General features: G+C 43.7%; 1 protein-coding gene across 1 annotated transcript in view; it reads right to left on the bottom strand.

Annotated features, from left to right (window-relative positions):
• Nucleotides 1-209: 209 nt before the first annotated feature.
• LOC121626233 (serine/threonine-protein phosphatase 2B catalytic subunit alpha isoform) overlaps nucleotides 210-16211 on the bottom strand; it is a 62661-nt gene continuing 46659 nt past the window's right edge. Inside the window, exons 9-13 of the mRNA XM_041964594.1 lie at nucleotides 12113-12238; nucleotides 11317-11388; nucleotides 8865-8949; nucleotides 7932-8029; nucleotides 210-1952 (exon numbers count right to left, since the gene is read on the bottom strand). Coding sequence (XP_041820528.1) covers nucleotides 1750-1952; nucleotides 7932-8029; nucleotides 8865-8949; nucleotides 11317-11388; nucleotides 12113-12238 — 584 coding nt within the window. The 3' untranslated portion in view covers nucleotides 210-1749. The remainder of the gene's footprint in view (nucleotides 1953-7931; nucleotides 8030-8864; nucleotides 8950-11316; nucleotides 11389-12112; nucleotides 12239-16211) is intronic.

Genomic DNA, 16211 nt, shown 5'->3' with positions numbered 1-16211 from the left:
AAAACACAGACCATCACGTAGCTCTGTAACACAGCTCTGTTCACTCGCGATGCAAAAAAACGGCCGAAGGAGTGTGTGTAGTATGCATTTGATTTTATTTTACATGGTTGCATATTCATTGACGGAGGACTGTGGGACATCCTAAGTCACGCATACACACACGCACACACACACACACACACATACAGGAGAAGCGGGTTCATGTCAAGTTGAAATTCATGCACATTTTTATTGAACAGTTATATAAAATACTTCTCATAGTTGCAAGTGCATGCCTCATCTGCCAACAGTTTTGAAGTTAAATTACAAAAGCAAGGCTTCATGTCGTGTAGTGAATTACTTGGGCACTTAAGCAGTTCTTAAAAAAGATCAAAGTATTTTTTTTGTTTCATCTTAAAGTATTGAGCAGTATCAAACCTGTAACTGATATACAAAGCAGAGTTCCAAATAATAATAGTAATAATAATCAAATTACACTTTCTGTGGCACATTTACAAAACAGAACAAAAACCGATTTACCTGTTATATGACACAAACAGCTAATCATGCATTTTTGAGTTACACATGTAACCACACACCTCACAAGAATCATCAAACATGCTTAATTGGACTGTGTGCACTTACAAGCGCAGGTTAAAAATATGATTTCTCATCCATCTTAGATAATTAAATGCTTCAATTACAAAAGAAGTTGAAGGCATAGAGCATCATGGTGTTAATTGAAAGTATGCAGGTATATCCAGTATATGTTCACTAAAGCGCAATATATTTCAAAACAGGCCTCCACAGCCAAGGTATTCAGATTTTCTATTTCCTTTGTTTGATTTTTATAAAACATGCATAGGCAGACACTTTAAGTTTATTGTATTCTTTTTTTTTACACAATATAGGTTCTCTATTTTTACTTTGTTCGCAATACTTAAAAAGAGAAAAATTAACACTCAATTCCAGCAAGCCACAATAAATCTACCCCCCCTTCCCTTCCGAAAGAGACAAAAAATAAACATATTTGCAAATGATAGATAGGTATATGTAAATTCCAGTTATGAAACTCAAGAAAATAGGTATTCATTACCGAGTTATTTAGCCATTATACAGAAAAATCAGGTCAAAGCACACACCAAAAGAACCTGAGGTAAGCATAATATGTACAAAACCATAAAACGTTCCATTATTTGGCATTTCGACAACATTGCAACATTCTTTTTAAGACTGCCTAATTAATTTCAGAGCTATTTTATAAGAGTAGCAAAAAAAAGTCATCAATAAATAGTCCTTATTTAGTTTGTACACCCTCACATGTTAAAAACATCATCTCATGTTCTGTCCTTTTTAGTGCTGTATTTTTGTAAACGTACAATAGTTAGTAAGAAGTTACACGACTTTCCATTTCGGTGTAAATGAGCAAGGGTCTTTCAAGGAAAAAAGAAAATAAATCACCGTTGATCTCTCTCTACCCCCCTCCCCCCACCCCTCTCTCTGACATACTGCTGTGTGGTGGAGAATCGAGCACATTGAAGGCCCGACTGTTAAGAAATGTGAACCGGCAATAACTTAGCAGATTTGACTATGAGCTAATATTTTGAAGGCATATCCAGACTAGCGGAAAGATGCCTCCCCCCTACGCTCTCTTAACACTCCCCCTCCTTTCCACTCTTTCACCCTTTGCCCCTTTTCTGCGGTGGCGGGCCGTGATGAGGCTGAGGGCGGGGCGGCCCCGTCGGCCAAGGTGGCGCCTGCTGCTGGCCTTCACTGGATGTTGCCGCCGCTGCTGGTGCTCCCCTTGGCGTCTGTGCCGTTGGTCTCCGAGGACAGGGCTTTGTTGAGGGAGTTGAGGCTGGCGTCGGAGGGCAGGGCGTCTCGCCGCGGCGGCATCCTCTCGTTGATGCGGTCCAGGCCCTTCGCCTCCTCGAAGCTGGTGATCTTGTGCTGGGGCGAGAAGCCTTTGATGGCTGTTGAGACGCAAGAAGAAGGGGGGAAAAAACAGGGAGAAATCAGGAGCCGTTTTAGAGGGGAGAAGTTAAATGATTAAAAGAATGAGGGGGGAGGGGGGGTCACACTTGCTCACATTCACCCACACATCACCAGATTCGGCTTATCTTTGGTTTGGTCTTGGTTCATGGAATTGTTGTGACAAAAAAAAACCTGTTTGACTGAGAAAATGACAACATAAAAACTGCATCTGAGGAGCTGCCGGCTAATTCAACTGCAAGCCATCCATGAAGAATGAGCCGCTGCAGGGGCCGTTAACGCTAACCATAACTGCATGATGTAGATCCCTAAAGACGCTGCTTTAAAGGAAGAGAGTCACATTCTGGATAACACGCTTATTCTCTTTCTTACACAGAGGTGGATGAAAAGATCGGTTTGCTCCAATAATGGAGACGGCTAACATGGCTCTGTCTGAAGGTAACATAATATGCCTGCAAGCACATTGAAGCTAACATGTTAAATTATGCTCAATTTGTACAAAAAAACACAATTTAAAACCACACGTTGTGATACGATGTGGGATTAAATGTGGGACTATTTCCCGGCATCAATCTTCTCATCTAAATCCATGCAGGGAAGCGAATAAGCGCATTTCCCAAAACGTCGATCTATTCCTCCAACTGAACATAAGAACTCTAAGTATGATGCAACAGGAATCAGTGCTATTCATAAGGCTGAACTAACTCTTCAACCGCTGATGCAGCAGTTTAAATGTTAAGATTTTAATAACAACAGCATATATTGTGCAGCGTTATTTGCATATTGAATGTGACAGATGAACAATTACTATAAGAAGGATATAACTCATTTTTATGAAATGACAACACATTTATCAGAAGTTGCAAAATTATATAACTGCACAGACAAAAGGATTAAACAATCCTTCTAGATCTATAGAGGGTTCTCCTGGCATCAGGGTCGACAGGTTTTCACTGTGCCATCAATCCATGCTTTAATCAGTGACTGCGAAGAAAGACATCTAAAATACTGGGCCATCTAATGGCCACGCTGTGCTGCTATTTTGTAAATCTTAAAAGCTGCTTGTGCTCTATAACGGCATGAGTTCAAAATATGGCTAATAATAAAGAATATCTTGACTCTGGCACATTCCAAAACACCTGAGGACCCCAAACATCCAGATCGCCCCTTCACGCCACAGATTAAAAAAACGACGAAAGGGAAGAAGGAGAATGATCAAAGAGACAAAAAAAAGAACGAGGGGAGATAAAAAAACAAAAACAAAACACTGGAGTGGAGCCCACTGAGACATTCACTTCCACAAAATAGAACCACGTTGAGACTGAGCTCACGTACAGAGACACTACAGAGGTACTTGGGGTGCTAACGACTTGTTAAGTCTGCTTGGAGCATGCAGCAATTAAGGGTTCACTGGAGGTTATGAGGGGTGGAGGTCACAAAAGGATTCAGACTGGGGTTCAGTGAAAACCGGATCAAATTCAAATGAACTGAATAATGGAACTGGGAGAAAAAACAACAGCTTGGTTTCTTAAAATACCACTGAAATGAATAAAATCAGGCTGATCACATTTGTCAAGTCAACGCTGTTTCATTCAGTTCAATGTGACATTTATCCCGCAGCTTAATCATTCCAATATTCAGCTTGATCGAGTTTCATTTCAGCCCATTTTTAAACTACAAAAAGCGTCAAATGTTGTTACTTCCACCTTTCATAAAGGCCGGGGGTCTTAATGGTGATAAATACTATGATTGCAAAGAAGATGACCCTTTACTAGAATGAGTGGGGGGGGGGGGGGGTATCATTTTAGAGGGCAATTTTGGGAGCGTGGAGAGGGGCGTGATGGGTAGCGTAGTTGTGTTGCTGCATAGCACAGGTCAGACACAGGTTATTAGCAGCTCACAGGAAAGAACACGACACAGCAGGGCCACAGAGGATCCACATGGAGAGAAAGCAGAGAAGTGTCTCGACACTACAATGGACTGTCCTCTACGGGGCTAAAGAGGAAATACTGGACAATTCCAACGTAAATAGCAGCTGGCAAACTACTATTTAGCTCGCAGTTGAGGTTGTTCTTGCGCCAAAGGCGAAGTCAATAAAGGTGATTTTTAGGGGGAATCCAATTTGGATTTCGAAGCCTCCTGTGGAGCGTTTGTCTCCTCTAATTCAGATTCAACTCTACAGAAAACTGGAGTATTATTATATTAATACAACAGCAACAACAATGCACAACTGCTTCAGTAGTTTCAAAGGGGAAATACCGTTATGAGCTTTCATAGCAAGACTTCACTGTGTTGTGTGAGGGCAGAGCAGGGGGCACACTATGGCTAAAGTCAGAGATAAACCTCAGTGAAATTATAAAGTGTGTAAACTTTAGTGCCATACTGTTGAACTGTCTCTGTGACTTATTTTAAGCAAATCTGCTGATTTATTCTGAATCTACATTCTACAGGACAACAGGTTTCAGTGAAAACCAGATCAAATGACCTCAAACACATTTAGGCATTCCTGTAAGTTTTTTCTTCTTACTTATTGTCCGAAACAAACGGATCTACAATAAACTAATGTCAGTATATGGGTCAGGCCAATTCAGTGGTTTAGCTCTACTCTGCAGGATACATTATGCTGGTCCAGCCGGTGGCTCTGGGATCTGGTAAAAGCTCAGCACAGCTGCCAGATGACCTGAAGACGGCCATATATCTACACCTCCCACAGTATGTGAGTGTGAATGTGCATCTCCTGAAGTGCAATCTCAATCCAGAACCTGGTTATTCCGATGATTATCCATGAAAGATGACATAAACACTGACATTTACCATATAAAATGGTATTATCATTATAAGCTGTTTGGGCTAGACTAGCTAAAATATAGGCGCAGGATTATAAAATAACTAGTGCAGTATTTGCTTTGCACTCACTCAAAATCACAGTCTGATCTGTGATTTTGAAATCTGTGCTATGAAATCCATTCCCCTTTAAAACGTGTGACCACAGGATTTCCCAATTACTTACTTATTTTGTCTCTGTTAATTCTATGCCACATTTTGTTAGCCCAAACACCCAACACACTCTATTCAAGCACCAGCGAGATGGATGAAAACCCAGCGGAGCCCCCTGTCTATTGCCATGAAAAGCAACAGAAGAGGGCAGCCAGACCCATTTACCTTCGTCAGCCTCAATAGCTTCAATAGTAGCTGAAGAGAAGAAGAGGGGGGTTGCAAAACGAATGAGAGAAGTGAGCAGAGGAGTTCATTTTGTCCCAGGAACAAGTCAATGAGCAGCAAAGGCAGCCAATGCCGACAACAAAGGTTAACGTCATCTCCACATTTTATGACACAGGACACATGGATGTTAGCAAAGAGGGGAGAGGAGGAGGAGGAAGAGGAGAGGGATGAGCCTTAGCTTTCTGATGAGTTCCAGATCTGTAAAAGGGAAGGTGACGCATGTTTGTGGCAGCGGTCGACCTCATGGAGAGGACTGCATCTTTGAGGTAACTCTGAAGAAGTCTGACAAAGGAATCAATGCCGTGATAGACAACAAATGAATACTGCCGGGACGCACACTGATAGCAGATACAAGACGATGAAGCTGGAAACATATTAGTTCTTTACTATACGGCAGATAAGAGCGCACGCGGAGGAGGGAGACAATGGAAAACAGGGATAAAAGTTGAAGATGTGTGATTGTGGGTTTTATGGCTGAGTCGTTAATGTAAAATCGATGCACATGGAGCAGCGTTACTGTTGTGTTGTGTGCAACATGAAGCAGCATCTGGAACTGCAGGATTAGCATCTTTTGATATGACATATCAAAAGTGCTGGCTTACTTTCGTGAAGTGTGTGTGGGGGGGGGGGGGATAAACCTTCGGCACATCAACCACTTACCAATTTGTTTTTATACGGTCATCCTCGAGATCATAAATTAACATACAGTACAACTGTGTAAATCAGCTTTACACAAAGACAGGGATGAGGCAGGAGGTGACGGCAAAGTGACAGCTACACAGTGCGGGAGACTACAGGACACACTGTCATGAGGATAAGAAAAAACTGACAGAAAGGCACGAGAGCAACGCACTGTAAACAGAATGGCTGATGGAGTCAACATTACAGTAGAAGCACACTGGCGTCTGCCTGAAGGAGGGGAGCAATGTGATTCTACCGATGTTGCAGCAGGAATCTCTGAACATCACTCTACCTTCACTGGGGTTCTCTTTAGTGTCAGCTGCTTCAAAACAAATACTCCTTCACTTCCGTGTGCAGTGGTCATCCTTGGGACCGCCACTGTTACGCAGGTCGTCAGCAGAAACACAATTCTCGTGTTTTCATGCACACAAACACTGCAGGGATACAGTTAATGGGCTAAGAGCTGAATACGGTCGATGGTGTTTGTGTCTGTGACTCGTTTTTATTTGCTTATGATTCAATGCACTCCCGATAAAAGAATGGAAAAGCACCGCTGAGAACATAATCCCACCTTCCTTAATTGAGATACGCGGAATTGCCAACTTTGTCCTCATCTTTGTCTTACTTTTTTGTGCATCGTGTGCAGCTGGACCAATGTTGCGTCACATGATTTGGAAAATCCATACGTCGAAGCTTAAACTGAGCGCTGTCGTCCTTTAAAGTGAAAACTATGCAACTGAAATAAAAAAATAACACGCTCTAAATGATAGAACAGAGAAGCTGAATTCATGAGGAATAACACACACTCTTGCTGCTTCAGCCTTTCTTGGTCTGGTATGACCAGCAGCTTCTAGTGGCTAATATTAGCACACTTCAGGTCAATATATATCGCTGCGTAACAGAAAATATGGATATGATTCGTGATTCTTGAGTATGCTAGAGTACACCCTGCTCTAACACATAGTGTAACATGCTCAAACTTTGATAGACACACCTATTCTTATAAAGATAAGAGATTTTGCTTTTTAACGTGAAAGCTACGGCTTGATGAAGGTGCTAGCTGATGTTGTGTGAGAACCTGTGAGAGGAGAGGGAAGTTGTCTGGATTTCTGCTTTATTTTGTGAATGAAAAGGCAGACAGCGACTGCCCCCCTTTCATTCACAGTTGGTTGTGTCAATTCCAATTCATCCTTTGAATCACAGAGAGTCCCGTCTCTGTCCTGACGGAGCACTGCTGAGATCCGCGACTAGCACTCGAATGGACAATAAAGTGACCATTTCTGTCAGGAGTCCAAGTTAATTTGAAGTGTTTGTAAAGGCGTTGCCAGAAAGCCTCTATTTCCCCGCCGCAGCAGCTTGTCAAACTCATTTAGGGAGTGTTTGGAATTCAACATAAGAGGGTGAACTGCACTCTAAACTTGTCTCACAAAAACGAAAAAAGAAAGAAATAAAACACAACAGAATACTTGCACAACCGATTATACCTGCAGTTTCTAGGGAGAAAGGAGAAAGAAAAAGATACAGGTAATATTTGAGATAAAACCAGTGGAATACAGAGAGAGACGGGGACGGGAAGACAGGGTATTAATGCAAGACATCAGGAGGGAGACACATTAGAGAAGACAAGGGGGCAAAGAAAATCTGCTGAATGCATCTGGCCTTGTTTGGGAGGAGGGGGCTCTGTCTGCAGGAAATATAACTTGATATTTCATAGGACGTAATCCAGGAAAAATCACAACATTGAACTTTATGTAAGTTGAAAAAAAAAGAGCAGCTGTTACTGCTTAGTAGTTGTTTAACATACAGTACAGAAAGGATGCTGACTGAAGCCGCCAGAAGCATTTAACTACACTTACAGTGTTACTTTGAGGCAGCGCTTTGAAATTCCAGGAGCATCACGGAGGGAAAAGGGAAGGAGTCTGTGTATACAGTATCCCCTAAACACTGAGCTAGCACTTTATTCGGGGCATTGCCGCGTAAGGGGAATTTATGTGTGTGCGGGAGTCCGTTCTGGGGGCCAGAGCTGGGGGTCTCGGGGTACTTGGTGACAGTCTTACCATTCTGCAGCTTTTCCTTGCCACCGGACAGCACTCCGCTTGGTAGCATGCCTGTCGGGGTCAGTCCCTTCAGCGTCAGCACGCTCTCACTCTCCTCTCTGAAACACAGGTTTACACACATTATTTACTCGGAATCACTTCCTTGAAGCTTACTTTATTGCAAAACGATCACAAACAAGTGTTTAAGATAGTCTAACACCTCAGACGTAACTGCTAATTCCCACAAAATAATGCCAGATAATATAAGCTTGCACTCAATTTCAGTGTACAGTAGTGTTTTTTTTGGCCAGTGGACATCATGAGGAGCAGGAGGAGGAGACAACACTGGTCTTAAGGGTTTGTGATTGTTGCCTCGGTCACCTTTGGTGCCAAGGCTTTAACACAGCCCGCCAGAACACACTTTTCCACGGCTGTGGAAGATACAGAACATGAAGGGTTTGTACAGCAGACAGGGCTTTTCCACCACTTGTTCAGGTGCTTGACGCATGCCCCAGGGACATACTTCCCTAAATGAATCATCTCCTACGGGCCCTCGTCACACTACCCATAACAAGCCGCTCTGTTGAGAGGCTCCTTTCAACTGTCGGTAGGGCATCCGTGACGGCACAGACTGAACTCTTTGTCTCTGCTCTCCTTTAAAAGAGAAGCGGCTGAATTGCTAATTTACAATTTCAGACTGTAGCAGCATATTGCCTATTTCAATATAACTGTTTATTGGGTGTAGTTTTTGGCTTTTATGCTGATGTTGCATATGTGTGAGCCAGGTCTGTCACTACAAATGACACCTTTCACACAGTCATTTGACCTGTTCACCTAAAAATATCGAGTAGTGCAGCTTTAAATAGTCAGTTCCATCTCCTCTAATGGAGCAGTACCAAAGCAGACAATGTTAGAACATACGGAACACAGGGGAGTTCTTTCACGTTGGCTCACCTGAGCACAGAAAATACCCTGGCCATCTTGCCAATGGCGCGGATCTTGTTGCGGATGACCTCCTTACGGGCAGAAGCTGTGGCACCTGGAGGGGTCAGAGGTCAGACGGTGTCATACAAACGGCGAGTCGTGCATACCATGTGCTGTGGACGTGCAGTCTAGACACCGTCTGTGTTCTGCGTGTTTGTTTCAGTCTCTAAATGGATCTATTCTTGAAGTCTCCTAAAACTAGATGGAGTGAGCCTTTTGGTCTATTAGTTTTACCAAGAAGTGCATCAGATGAACACAATGCAAACACAATGTGGTTACTGAAGCCCACACCTCAGATCATACGAAACAGTTTGAATACATCCATATTCTCAGCATTCAGTGCGTTCATGCTGCCTCTCTGTACAGCAGTCTTCACTTGAAGTCCCTTTAACTGCTACATACCATTCTTCCCAGGTACTACTCAAACATCTGAAACCCTGTTACATCATGTGTTAACGGCCTAGTCCCTGTCCAAACATGTCTTTTCAGCACGTTCGATGAGCGCACTCTATATGAATTTTCCTATGCCGTGTTTTGGTTGTGGAGACTCAAACGGGGTTTCTCCTGGACTGGAAAACAAAACTTTGTTTAAGGGGACCGTTCTGCAGAATAACAGTTTCAAGGCTCAAGGGAGCCAGCTCGGAAAATGCATGAGTATGAAGGGTGGAAATGGAGCTGATGTGTGGCGAAAGGCTGGGGAAAGGAAAGAGCTGACAGCCTGATGTCTAGTTTAAGACTCTTCCTCTCATCCATGGTTGAACAAACCACTATTACTTTAAAATATGCTTCTCCGCAGGCTTGATGTAGTAGCCCTGCTTTCTTTTAATGTGTGCAGCAAATGCACTGATTTGCCGAATGAGAATCACCTTTAAAAGTGTCTCGTTCAGCTGTCAGATTTGGCCTCAGCTGAAGCAGGAGCATGTTAGTGTAACTGTTGCGTGGAAAACAATTAAAACAACATCAACAGAAAGACTCAGTAGTAGCGTTAGAAGGTGCTTTAAACAGAGGCGTTAGTGACAGGTTTCTGAAATGCAGAGAGCAAGCACTGGCCAAAGGTCTATCTACCTCTGCAAACACCATTGTGGCTCATGTTTGTACCTTTTTTGGGGGGATATATTAGCTGTCCTTCTCATGAAACACCCCCAGAAGAGAAGACAAGAGAAAGGACAGAGAGATCAGTGGATGGCTGTAGAATGAAAGAGGAGGCGGACGGCGAAATAAGAGGCAAGAAAGCACGACAAGTGTAAAGAAAAGCGATGCCTTGAACACAAAACTCTGGAAAACATAGAAAAGAGAAATTAGATGAGGTAAACCGAGGCAGTGACAACATCACAGCATGAGAGAGAGAGAGAGGAGAATGCAAAAGAAATATGTGAAAAAGTAGTGAGGGTCTGAAATATCAACATAACTGGAGCAACAAAAGGATTATCAGAGATTATAAAGGCACAGAAAAGGAGATCATGAGTGAGAAAGACAAAGAAAGCACAATCCTAATGTCAACATGGTGACAATTAACCAAATATATGGGAGTGGAAATGGCTGCAAAAGTGACAGAAAAGTGAAAGTGAGGGAAAGGAAATGTTAAAATAAAGCGGAGTGAATGAGTTGGTGGAGAATGATGAGATGTTAAAGGATGGCTAATTATTTGTGCGACTGGATAGTGTATGAGCTGTGCCACCATAATCAAATCAATATAAAGCTGTAATATAATATCTGATTAGTGATTACCCAATCATCTGAACTTAATTTCAATCGAGTATGATTTTTATGCTTTAAAATGCCTAAAATGTTGTTGAAATCCTGACACTCCACCCATGGAGGAGGGAGGAGGTGGGGGGACTGGTGAGATCATTTCCTGTTTGGCAGTAAGAGGTGGGGCAGGCAGAGGGGAAATTGGTCATCTCACTCTAGATAAGCCGTGACCTGGGATCAAACAGATGACTCCAACTTGCCGGTAAAGAGCATGAATACTGCACGATGAACTGTGCTGTTCGAACCCCAGAGGAGGTGCACTACAGGGCGTCTATTAGCACAAAACACCTCCAACAGCTGTATACATGGCATTTTAACAATTTCAGGGCCTCAATTTTTTATGCTTTTAGACTTTTCCAGCCTTTCTAAGGATTTGCTGATACCCTGGGTATCTTAAGGAAGTATTTTCAAGCTGCCGAAGACAACACAACAATGATTCATTGATTCGGTCAATAGTGCCAACAGTGTCTGGATTGTCTCCCTCTTGACGATATTCAAACTGAATCCAGTGAAAACAGGGCAGAGCAGCCATGGTATGACCAAAAACACAAGGAATGTGTGTGTGTGCGTGTTTGACATTTTGAGTGAGTGTGTCTCTGGTGCTCCTACTGGCAGAGGACTCCCTCTAGTGGAGCCACGACAAACTGCGACACTATCTGCCAAAGCTTACCGTCCAGCTCCTCGTCAGTCGTCAGCTCATCGTTGGAGCAGATGCTCAGTACATTTACCAGCATCTCAGTCACTGTGACGAAACAAGTAAAATATACTATTATTATTATTACATATACAACATGACATGTGTGTTTGAACATACAATCAAGGAGAAGTGTTCTTGTGTATGTATTTAACCTGGGAAGTGTGTCTGGGGACAAAAAGTCATGCGGCGTTAGATGGATTCACCCGAGTGAGCCCTCCACACACACCCAGTGAGCAGTGAGTCTACCAGTGACCTTGTAACACTGCTAGGAATGACCCTGTGCTAAAGGGTCACACCCAAAATGGGCTTCCTGGAGCAAGTGGGTCAGTCGTAGCTATGTGTGATTTACTGACACAGATATGACAGCAGGGCAGTCTAAACACAACAAAACCAAATGCCTGGAACAATCTTCTGGGAGGTGAGAGAAGGCAAACCTCTGCTCATGTTGCACAGACTGGTACTTATTGCTGATTTACAGTATACAGACCCTTTTAACTAGAATGTCTAACTAATTTAGTACGCGAGCAGCTTTCTGGCTAATAAATCATGAGCAGTAAGTATTATATTTATGAACTGTAATTGACCACACTGCGCTGAGTGTCTATATTTCTCGAGGCTGGGCCATTTTCATTAATGACTCAGGAGACTGAATGTTCATTGCAACTCACTGGTGCAAACGTTTGGTGCAAACGCTTTGTACCCCATGTTCTCATTTCATGTACGTAACATCACAAGCATGCTGAGAATGTAGGCGTGTGCGCGTGCTCACCCTTCTCCCCGACAAAGGGCAGGGACCAGGTGAAAACGTCCATGAAGTTGGGCAGCCAGTAAGGATGAGGTGAGCAGTTGAACTGCCGGATGTTCATCACGTTGTTCTCATACTTCAGCACTGCCGCTAGGGTAAGAAGGACAAAGAAGAGACAGGGAAGGGTGGGTGTTAAAATAAGTCCACACGTGCACGGTTAGATTAAACGACATCCTGCTTTCTCTCTGGTTCCTGCAGTGTAATCTGCGTGTGTATACAAAAATCACGACATCTGTATTTTGCTCTTATAAAGTGTCAGATAGTACACAGCAGTCTGAAATCAGGATTTAAGTCCATGCTTCAACAGACCAAGGAAAAGCATCAGATCTTATCAAGGTCCAGGTCCATTACCAGCCTCCATCCTGTTGCCAACCGCAGTGTAGAAGAAATAGCCCACTATGTTCACCCAGAGAGAGATACCCACAAAGTACTTAGCTGCAGTACCAAGGAATGATGGTTTGTGGGAGAATATGACCATCTGAGGAGCTAACAGGATACACATTAAACAAAAATACTCAAGGAATGATCAGGAGGATTATTTCCGTAATAAAATTAGCCATAAACCCACTTATAATAACTTTTTTCATTAAAACTGGAACTTCTTTAGCTTGTTTGTTAAGCCATTCCTCGAGGGGCTGAAGCATCCTTTCATAAGGTACTGAACAGAACAATGTGTGATTAATAATTAAGTTTTAATGTGAAAAGTTCTCGGGTGTTTTTGTTGTTTACCTTTCCTGTTAATGATTCATTAGCTGTAGGTGTTGGCCACACTTCTGACTAAACAAAATCACCGATTGCTACAGAGCTCCATTTGGCTAAAAAACTATCGAGAAAAGCGCAACGTGGCCAAAACGCTGTCATCAACACCAGGACTGAGCTGGAGCCTGGATGTAACTCAACATTTTGTCAGACGCTGTCAGTCAACCTCTGGGTGATGACAGCGGATAAACGGATCCAGCACAAAGCTACCTACACAAAGAGATCCGTAGGTGATATATTATCGTCAGCATTTGTCAATCTCTCACTCTGACAGACGGGCTAATATATACGCAGAAATGCAAACCGAGATGTGGAAACTGAGGCTGGAAAACTGCACAAGCATCAAAATGAAAGCAGCCAGGGTTTGGGGGTGAAAAAAAAAAAAAAATCAATCCCCCGTTTTCCCCCCGGAACATTTCCTCTGTGCATTGATTACTGCCCCCAGTTGGTGAAACATGTCTGTCATCACAGAAACACACGGCTCAGCACTTGGGCTCTATGAGGCTGAGCACTTTTCATTAATTAACAGAAAACCATCAGTTTCTGGTGAGGAGGGAAGGAGAGCTGCCAGAGACAGGAAGTTAAGGTAATGATAGGCCGTGCTCGCAATAGCAATGAACTCTGTATCACTTCCAGGGGCAATCCGACAGAGAACTACACTTCCTACTGAGCTGCTTTTGCCATCATCAGTGTTCAAGTGTTATGCTCAAAGCAGCCAGTTAGCTTAGCATAAAGAGTAGAAACAGCTAGCTGGCAGTGACTTCCTGGAGTTTGCTCTGGTTGCCTGGACACAAAGCAATGACAACAAAACTTCAGGAAATCCAGGTTAAATTATTCAAGCAGTTCTATTAATTATGTAACAGTGGAGAGTGCAGTGGGTGTGGTCGGGTTGGTGTTCACAGCAAGGCTGCAGAAGGGGAAGTAGAAGAAAAGCAGCAAAACTAATAAGCTGAGTGTTGAAATCAAGCCTCATCAGTCATGTTACAGTACGTAAAGGAATACTATTCAGAACCAATCTCAAACCTCAGGATGCATATGCAGGGTTTCTCTTTGTGCAATATTGAGTGTATCAGTTTATTTTACAGCGTGCCTTATCATAATCACATGGTCTGTGTGTACCGCTGACATAGAGACCACCTGCCAAACACAGCATGCCCCATGTGACCTCACCCATGATTAAGGCATAGTGTGAACGTGGGTGCTGAGCAAAACATGAGAGCCGCCAAACATAAATATATCCACACTGTATATAGAGGCCCCAGCCTCTCTCATACACGAGGCCAGTCTGGTGGCCCAGATCCGAGCGAAAGCGGACACCGTGGCTGGGTCACCGTGGGGGACTTTCCTGCCTTGGCCTCTCTGGGGTCGGGAATAGCAAGTCATCAAACTTGGCATCCCAGGCAGCTATAAGCTTGGTTGCAACGCAAATCGGGTCAGAAAACATTCTGCCAGGCTGGAGTTTGCCTCGGTGTGTGCGTGTGTGTGCGTGCGTGCGTGCGTGCGTGTGTGCATGGAATCAATGAGGCATGGTAATGCATACAGTACAGTGCAGTAATGCAATCAAAGCGGTCCCTAAAGAACTGCAAAGCATTGCTTTCCATGGCCGTCACTTCTTTATCCCAGACAGCACTAATGAACACACTCACACTCACACTCTCACACACACACACAGTCCAACACAAACAGAAAGATCTCCTGCAGGGGAACATCCATATACTGTATAATTAATGGGGCGCTTTTATCAATATCAGCAAAGCACCACGACACACTCCAATAAGAAAAGCACCGTGCTGCCCTGACACACTGCGCTCGGACGGACGCTGTGGGTGTTTATGTGTGTGTGTCGGCGTGCATGAAAGCAGTCGCACGCGTGGGCAGGCGTTGCATAAACATCGCATACTGCATAAACATGGTCGAGGCACTTGATTGAATGCAGCCATGGAAGCCCGGAGGGAAAAAGGCAGAGAGGGGGAGAAGGTCAGCTCCCCTGTCGCCGCTCCTTCAAATCGGATTCCCTTTAAAGGAGCAGAGACACCCGACAACCTCCCCCGTGCAGAACAAAACAAAACATGCTCGTCGAGCTCCGGGTGCGAGCAGGTCAAGGCCCAATTCCTTTCTTTCTTTTTCATATTTCATTAAACATGCAGATAAGGGTGACGGAAGCAGCACTTTGCTGCCCTATTATCAGAGCAGCCATTACTACAAATGCACAATTATATGCAAAGTTATTTCTCATGGAGCAGGAGGGCACAGCTCTCGCGGCGACCTGCTGCGAGTTCAGTGCTCAGCTCCACTGCTCAATTTAACACCGCATGACAGCCACTAGATGTCTCTGCTGCTCTGGTGGTGCTTCACAGGGTAGCTGAGGCCAAGCCTGCTGCCACGGTAACACAGATATTGCGAGGTGACGCCCGCTCATTAATTATTCATAAGGGAGTGCCTTCAGCCGGTTTCCCCGGTAACGCGGACTGTTAAATCTGCTTTGAGATCAGGGGAGATTCCCACTGTCCTGCCCTGACGCTTAATGCTGACTGCATATCAGTCTCAAGTTCCACTGGATTAGTATTCCATCCCAGCCGTTCAGACCTCCTCGGTCCATTACAGTCAGCGCTCTGCTTCCATTAGATGTCAGACATGTGGGCTGGTAGGGACTGAGTGTCGTTCGTGTACGGCTGAACAATGCACCAATGGTTTCTCGCCCATTTTCTGTCCATAAATTAATGAGACCGCTTGCAGTGCACTAAACGTCTGCCATGTTCACACAAAGATACGGCTTGGACAAAAAACAGGCAGTCTGATCCCAAGTTATTTTGTCGTTTCTTAACTCAAGGTTCACTTGCTTGCTTATTCTGGAGTTTTCTACAACACCCCACAGTCTTCCTCAGTGTAAAAGTAAAACATCTCAAATAAAGGTCCACTTATTAGCCTTTTTTGCCTTGCTTTTGGTGCTCTCAGCTGCATCTCATGGGCTTCCTCGGTGGATGGAGGTGGGTTTTGATGTAAAATATTTGAATGTGAAAAAAAAAAATGCAACTCAAGGTCCACTTGCTTTTTCTAGAGATTCAATATCACTGTCTTCCTCAGTAGATGGAGGGAGCTTTTCATTTCAGAATATCTTGGTTTCATAAACAAAACCCTCATTCTTCTGTGGACAGCTTGCTCAGTTGTCATGGATACAGCTCAACATGAAGCATTTTGGTGAGTTTTCTTACTCAAAAATATGAGGAGAAAAGGAACCACGAATCAATCAATAGGCAGAATCGGAATAAGAATTGATCAAATGTCATCAACACGTAACCCCACG

This window comes from Chelmon rostratus, chromosome 23, assembly GCF_017976325.1.
Source record: "Chelmon rostratus isolate fCheRos1 chromosome 23, fCheRos1.pri, whole genome shotgun sequence".
NCBI lineage: Eukaryota > Metazoa > Chordata > Actinopteri > Chaetodontiformes > Chaetodontidae > Chelmon > Chelmon rostratus.
Note: the sequence above shows the minus strand (reverse complement) of the source record. Positions and strands in the feature narration are given on the sequence as shown.